The 8363-nt window shown below is 30.8% G+C and overlaps 1 protein-coding gene across 1 annotated transcript; it reads left to right on the top strand.

Annotated features, from left to right (window-relative positions):
- Window positions 1-563: 563 nt before the first annotated feature.
- Window positions 564-1109, top strand: LOC137838714 (uncharacterized). Its single transcript, XM_068647944.1, has one exon. It carries the CDS (start codon window positions 564-566, stop codon window positions 1107-1109), a length of 546 nt encoding a protein of 181 aa, XP_068504045.1.
- Window positions 1110-8363: the final 7254 nt, after the last annotated feature.

The following is an 8363-nucleotide window of genomic DNA, read 5'->3' as shown; positions in this document are numbered from 1 at the left end:
CTCTGAAAGGGACCATCACCACAGGGCAGGAGTTTGGATTTCCTTTGAGTAAGGAAGCAGTTCTTTCACAAACGAAGCCAAACCTAGTCCCTTGGTTAAAAAATAAAAGCTTTGTGCCCCTTATTTGAATGTTAAATGTACTTGCCTACCTTTCTTTCTATTTGGTGCTTGATGTGTTGGTGCAAGTTTTTAATAAAAGTTGCTTTCTCAAAACCATCTTTGCACAACACTTCATCAAGTACAAGAATAGGAAGTAGGTCAAAGGTGTAAGGGGACTAAACCCATACACAACCTCAAAAGGGATGTGAGAAGTAGTAGAATTAACTACTCGATTATAAGCAAACTCAATATGAGGAAGTAAATCCTCTCACACCCTAGGAAGCGTCAGATATGCAAAAGAAATTGAATTCATGCAGTTGGAAAAAGGAAATCTTTCAGTCACTGAATATGCTATTAGGTTCAAACACCTAGCTAGATTCTACACCCAGACTATGACTGAGGCTTGAAGATATAGAAAATTTGAGTTTGGGTTGAAGCAAGAGCATAAATAAGTGGTGATTCCTATGTCCATTAGAGATTTCCATGCTCTAGTGGAGAAAGAAAAAGTAGTGAAGAGTTTGAAAAATAGTAGCAAACTTGCTAAGCCTCAAGTGGGAGGACCTTCTAAAAGGATGCCTAAATATGAAGATAAAAAGAAACTTTATTTCATACCTCAATCTTATAGTAGTGGAAGACCTAATTCTCAATCACCACCTAGTTTCAGATGTTTTAGATGCGGTGGGTCACATGTTGTTAGATTTTTCCCTCATCTAGTGTCAAATGTGACATGTGATACATGTCACAGGTATGGTCATGCAACAAAAGACTGTCGTGTCCAATTGGGACCTCCAATTCTGGTGGAATGCAGCAAGTACAACAGGATAATAATCAGAAACCCAGAGCATTTGAGAGAGTTTTTGCAATTAGTGGAGCTGAAGCTTTGGAGTGATAGCCTTGTTAGTGATATTTGTTCTATCCTTGGAACACAATTATCTATATTCTTTGATTTTTGGGAAACCCATTCTTTTATATCTTTTGATTGTGCTGAGAAACTTAAGTTGCCAGTCTGAGAATTGGAAATTGAGTTGGTGGTATCTACACCAACAGAAGGTATTATAGTAACTTCTTCTATATATGTTGAGATTCAAGTAATTATAGATGGGCGTAATTACAAGATCAACATGATTTGTATACCTCTGAAAGATTTAGATGTTATATTTGGAATGGATTGGTTGTCTGCTAATCATATCCTTATATACTGTTGTCGGAAGAAGTTAATTTTTCTTAAATTAGAAGAAATGCAGGTTATCTCAACTCAACAGTTTGAGAGAGAGATACAAGAAAGTGCAAAATGTTTTGTGCTATTGGCTTTTTCTATAGTTACTAATAAAGTACAAAAAGATATGTTTGTAGTTCAGGAGTTCATGGATGTATTTTCTGATGAGATTCCTTGACTTTAACCTAAAAGAGGGATTGCAATAGACTTGATACTTGGAACATGCCCTGTGTCAATTACTCCATACTAAATGACACCAACAGAGTTAGTTGAATTGAAGAAACAACTAGATAAGTTATTGGAGAAAAATTCATTCCACCTAGTGTTTTCTCCATGGGGAGCTCCAATGGTATTAGTGAAAAAAGGAGGATGGTTCATCACGTCTATGCATAGATTATAGACAATTAAATAAGTTAACAATCAATAATAAATATTCTCTTCCTATAATTGATGATTCGTTGGATCAATTGCATGAGGTAGTTGTCTTTTATAAGATATATATGCGCTCCGGCTATCACCAAATTTTAGTGAAAGCAGAAGATGTTCAGAAGACTGCTTTTAGATCAAGGTATGGTCACTACGAATTTCTGGTTATGCCATTTGGTGTGACCAATGCTCCAACTATCTTCATGGATTATATGAATCAAATCTTCAAACCTTTTCTTGATAAGTTTGTGGTAGTGTTCATAGATGATATCTTGATCTAGTTGGATCGGTGAAAAAGCATGAAATGGTCTTTTGAATTATTGAGATTTCAAAAAGTTCAATAGAAATCAATCCAAAAGAAAATGAATCATTCATCATCTCGAGGTGGGGCATTGCACTCTACTAGCCGTAAACCACACATCGACATTGCATTGGGCCTAGTAAGTATTATTCATGACTTATGTACATTTCCTTACATCTTATTCAATTTAGTGTGATAATATCTAAAGTTGATAATTGTTTCCATATGAGTTATTTAAGGCCACTCACATCAAGAATGAGGGTGTTTGGGTAGATGGTCGTGCATGTTAAACCTATGGAAGTTATTGGTTTATTGTTGCTTACATAATTTATATTTCCAACTTAAATTACAACTCCAAAAAATCCACTAGGAAACCTACCACGAGTGGTTGAAAGCCATCCAATCAGATATCTATGAAGGATCAACTTCTGACCTTCAACAGATAAATTCAACAACAAAGCTTCAATGTTGGAAGAATGTTGCTGGAGACAAGAGTAGAGGTAGATGTTTTGGAATTGTAGACTTGGTTGGCAACATTTTCCATGGAGTGTCATTCCTCATTCAACCTTCATTATTAGCTCCTTCCACTAATCACTTAGTTGAGAATGAAAAACTTTGTCAACAAGTCCTGGAAGCAAATCAAAAGGCTAAAGCAATAAAGAAAAGAGATGATGAAACAAATCAAAAGTATGCATTGTTGAAGGATAAATTAAAGAAAAAAATTAGCCTTAATGACTAAACAAAAACATTATGACACCTTAATAGGTATGAGTTCGGTCCACTCTCACTTTGTTGAAGACTTTGGTGATCATCCTTTGACTTGAGTTAATCATCAATAATGAAATGCATTATCCTTTCATGTACTTTGTGTTTGAATAAATGTGCTTCAAAATTGTGTTTCTAAGTTCCCCTAATTTTGGTTTATGTATTACTTGATTCATTATTACCATATGAATATTGTATTTATTTTATTTGTTTTTATTATTTTAACATGTTATTCCAATTGAATTATGATGTTTCTACTAGCTCAATTTATCTTCCAAAATTTATTTTTTTTCCTTCTTATTTGATGTCTTCTTTATGCTTAGTTTTCATACATTTTATTATCACTTTTAGTAGATTGAAATCATAAATAACAGGTGTTACTAAAGTTTCAAACTTGATTTCTATTTGAAATTCATTAGCTGGTGGCATATTGAAATGATATTTTGCTTTAAAATTATCATGATTGATATTAAATTTTCATTTCATTAATTATGGTTTGAAATTGAATTGTGGAACTACATATTATAATTGAAATTCAATTTTCATTTAGAATTGAAATTAATTTGTAGATGTTATATTAATATTTGGATGAAATTGAAATTGACCTTTAATTTATTACCCGATCTTATAATTCAAATTGGTGATTACAAATTGAAATTTGAATTGGAACTTCAAAGCAGTTGCAAATGTTATAAATATAAATCTAAATTGGTGGTTGTACTGGACAAATCTTTCAGTGCTTAGTGTTTTCGGAGCTCGGTGTACGGGTGTGGGTAGGTCATCTCGGTAGTTGGACCCATAGTGTGGGTCATGAGTTTTGATCCAGTTATATTAGTAAGTTCGTTAGAGAATGATTAAAATAATAATTTTATTATATGCTAATATAAGGTTATTAGTAGAATATATTTTAACCTAAGCGTGTGTTTTAGGGCACATAGCGATTAAGTTATATGCATAGTGAAAAGATAACGTTGCACCATGAGTAAGGGTGTCCATGTAAACAGAGTATTTTCTTGCTGCTAGCGCCTAAGGTGGTGCCTTGTTGGCAGGTTTTTTTTCTGTTGTTAATTTATGCTTTCAGTAGAGATAAAATTATTTTCTGTTGTAGCACTGTGACTGAAGGTGCCCATAAATATAATGTTTTTCTGTTACGTATGCTTTCGGTTAAGATTACATTCATGAGAGAAAGTTGTTACAAGAGATAAGCTATAAAAGAGGCTTGAGACCCCAGGTAAAAGTACATTGTTTCTAAGACTGAAACTGGATACTTCTTTAATTTTTGTAAGTTCTCACTGACTTGATCGTCGGAGTGTGATCGACAGGTAGAACACTCTCTGTTTCAATGGAGCCACGCTCCAGCACAACAAGAAGACGTAGAACAAATTCCAGAAAAGACAAATCGAAAGTGGGGCTTCTCATCAGAGTCAACTGGCGAGAAAGTCAACCGGTTAGAACAATAATGTTATAAATTTAGTTGTTTATTACAATCTATTACCTAGCTTTTATTCAAACTGAACTTGTAATTGAAATTGCATTATGTGGTTGAAAAATGATTTGGAATTAATCTACGTAAACAGGTCAAATTTCTATTACAATTTGTTATTAAAACAGGCTCTTAATATTATTTATATCAAATATAATTTTTATGTCAGTTACACTAACACTACATTTAAATTAATATAAAAATTTATTATTTTATATGTTAACTTAGTCAATGTTAATTTTTCAAGTTGTGTAAACTTAATATAGTTTTAACCGAGACTAATATCGTCTACTCATTGGATCAATACTAAGACATTAACTTCCATTCACTTAGAATCTATTATTGATGGGATGCTGAGTCGAGCTATTTACAATTTAGCATTAACTCTTCTTTTTCATATTAATATACTTGAAAAAAGGGAATTTAACGTCGTCTTGATACTTGAAACTGATGTTTTTAGTTAATTATTATTTTGTCATTATTTTTAGTTCTTTTTGTTAAGTATTTATCAGTAAACGGAAATTGATCTCTTTGTTTTTTTTTCTTAGAACCATTTGTCAATGATGGTAGATGCGTTGATAGAGACCTTCATTAACTACTTGTCTGTATCTCTCGTAAATGCCATTCAATTGAGTGTGTCCTGTTCCTTCACTTGATTGGTTACTGCAGAGAGAAATGGCACCAAACCTGAAAACTAACACATCATGTGCAATTTGCATTTCAAGTTATATCAGTGACTGTCTATTCTGATGCAGATCTAAGTAATGATATCACTTTCAGTTGTATTCTTCATGACCACACTGCATTTTGGGGTAGTCTTTAAACCCTTACAATCAGAATTCACCAGTTCTCTGATCTGCAATAGTTCACCTTAATGCATTGTTTGGATCCGTTGATCGACTTTTAGAGCGGACGTGCGAGCAGGTAACTCGAACGTTGAGATCAACTGATGTAAAGGAGAGTGGGCAGACGGGTGAGGGAATGAGTCTTTTTTTTCTTTCTTCCCTCATATGCGAGGATTAACACTGATGAGAGGGTGCATACATGTATACCCATTCAAAGTTACTGTAATACCCTTATTTCTTCAGGTGTGTGTGCATGTGGAAGGTTCTTAGATTTGTTGAAGGTTATGAGGTTGAGAAATAGGAAGAAGAAAGCATAAGAAAAGTACTGCAGGTGAGTGAAATAAATATCACTGAAGGGAGAACCGATTTTCAGAGTTGTTATAAGGAAGGGAGAATCAATTCTTATAGTTGTTAAAAGGAAGGGAGAATCGTTTTTCAGATATGTTATAAGGAAGGGAGAATCGATTCTCATAGCTGTTATAAGGAATAGAGAATCGATTCTCATAGGTGTTATAAGGAAGGAAGAATCTATTCTGTTGTGTGTAATTGTTGATTTGCAAAATCGATTCTCATGTAAGTTATTGTGAAGGGAGAATCGATACTCCAATTGTGGTGGAACCAATTTTCATGCACTCTATGTAGAAGCAGAATCCATTCTTAATTAATAATAATTAATAATAATAAATTTTAACTATTAATAATAAATTTTAATTATTAATAATAATAATAATTTTAATTATTATTATTATTAATCTTATTATATATACACAGTATATTCATTATATTATATTATATAATAAAAATAAAATATTTTTAAAAAATATTAAAAGAATATAAATAAAATTATTAAACATTACATAATAATAAAATAAAATTATAATAAAAAACAATATATATAATAAAAAATGTATACAATAATTACTATTATTTTCATGAATTATTATAAAATTATTACTATTATTTAAATTTAATGCAAAATTATTTTATATTTTATTTTTAAAAATTATGAATATTTCAATAATTTATTTCTATGTAACAATTTTCAATTTTTACATATATTCATTATTTTCCATCTAAAAATTATTACAATTATGAATATTATCATTTTATTTTTTAATTGAATATGAAATCTTAAAAAAATACCTCATATTTCATTATTTAAATATTTTAAAACACAAGGGTAAATTTGTAAATTCATATTTTACACCTTTAAAAAAATATATAATTCTTTTCCAACCATCACATCACTCACAAATTTCAATAAACCATCCTCATAAATCCATTCTAACATCCCTCAATCCAAACAATTTCACATCCTCACACATCCTCTCAAATCTTCACACATCCACTCCCTCAAATCCCCACAAATCTCTCCCTTAATCAAAACTCACCCTATAGTGTGTTTGGATTAGGGAGTGAAAAGTTGAAGGTGTGGGAGAATGAGAGTGTGAGAAGAAAGTGTGAAAAAAGTTAGTGTGTTTGGATTAGGGTATGTTAGAATGGATGTGTAAAGAAAGTTTATTGAGATACGTGAATGATGTGATGGTTGTAAGAGTATTTTAAATTATTTTGAATAGTGTAAATTGTAAGATTACGAATTTACCCTTATGTATATAAAAAAGAATAAATAATTATTAATTTTGTGCATATTTTAGTTAATTAAAATAATTTAAAGTTTCATTTATAAATAAAAGAAAAAAAATGTAAAATTCAAAGAAATAATTAAATATAAATTTTATTAATTTTCATTTTATTAAATTAAATTAATTTTGTTACTTAAGTTATTTTATTTAGATAATTTTAATATTATTTATGATTCTTTAAATTATATTATGTTATATATATATATATATACACAAAATTATTATTAATAATAATTTCTATTATTAATATTATTGTATGAAGGGCACCATGGTCTTTTCATCTCATTCCACACTCATTTCTCTTGAATCATGAGAAGATTCTAAATACCCTCAACTTTCCACTCACTCTCACCCTCAACCTCTCCCTCTCAGAAGCAAACAAGAGTGACACCCATTCACCCTCACTCTCAACCTCCATCACCTCGAAAAGCAAACACTAATGTTGACCATCAAATTAGTTTTGTTATTGTAACAAAAAGATAGGGTAAGTTTGTAAATTTTAATGACAATTAAGTCATACACACGCTTACTTTTAATATTGATTTATAGTATAAAATGTTTAAAAGTGCTTATTTACTAATCTCACTGAGTTCATTGTAGTCAGCTGCTCTCGAAACACTTATAGTCAGTTACATTTTATGTGGATAATTTTTTCATTAAATTTTAAAAGAAAAATAAGACACACTTTCCATAAATTAATTGAAATTGGTTTATTTATAAATTAAAATGTTTTGTTTTGAAGAAGATAAATCAGAAATTTTTACAAATTAATTTATTGATACATTCATTTTAATTTACTAAAAAATGTTTATTTAATTTGTACAGTTTTATTTTCTTATTCGACAACTTCGTACGATTTTCTTTCAATCTAGCTCATATACAACTCTAATCTAACAATCAAATACTTTTGCACTGTTTCTTTTCATTCCTCCAATTCCTTATCACATATTTAACATCTTAGCACACTTTATTGACTTATTGATAAAATTTACACCCCATTTGATTCTATGGGAGGGGAGGGGAGGGTGAGAGTGAGTGGAAAGGAGAATGTATTAAGGTTGCTCTCAAATATGAAGAAAAAGGAGAGTGAATAGCAATGAAAGCCACGCAGGATTTAGTCAATGATCATGGTGCCCTTCACTTTATTAACGTTGCAGAGTTACGTTTGCTTTTGCATGGAGAAGCACCACAACACACCGTGACCACTCAGTGCGCATGAGATTCCTGACTTTGTTTCAAGAATCTCTTTGACCAATTTGAATGAAAATTGTTGGTTATTAATTCTGATTTTATTACCCTTAAACTATTATACCGTTATTATTGCGTTTATAGGGCAGTTAGTATTCCTATTTTATAGCTTATAGTAATTGTAATTTTATTCTATATATTATTGAAGTAAATCAAATGAATGAGATCAGCTCAACAGTTTTGCAATCTTGTGCAATTACCTTTAATCAATTTCTACAACCTTTTGTCCTCTCTTATTTCCTTCAATTAGTTCCTACAACTGGTATCAAGAGCCAGTATGTTATCATGAATTCTACCCAATTATCAGTCTCTATCCTTGATGGAAAAAATTACAATC

This window comes from Phaseolus vulgaris, chromosome 4 (assembly GCF_000499845.2).
Source record: "Phaseolus vulgaris cultivar G19833 chromosome 4, P. vulgaris v2.0, whole genome shotgun sequence".
Lineage (NCBI taxonomy): Eukaryota > Viridiplantae > Streptophyta > Magnoliopsida > Fabales > Fabaceae > Phaseolus > Phaseolus vulgaris.
This window is presented reverse-complemented; position numbering and strand designations above follow the sequence as displayed.

What these genes read in the sequence shown, in the direction of transcription:
- LOC137838714 (XM_068647944.1), top strand. Translation starts at nt 564, where the DNA reads ATGTCCATTAGAGATTTCCATGCTCTAGTGGAGAAAGAAAAAGTAGTG.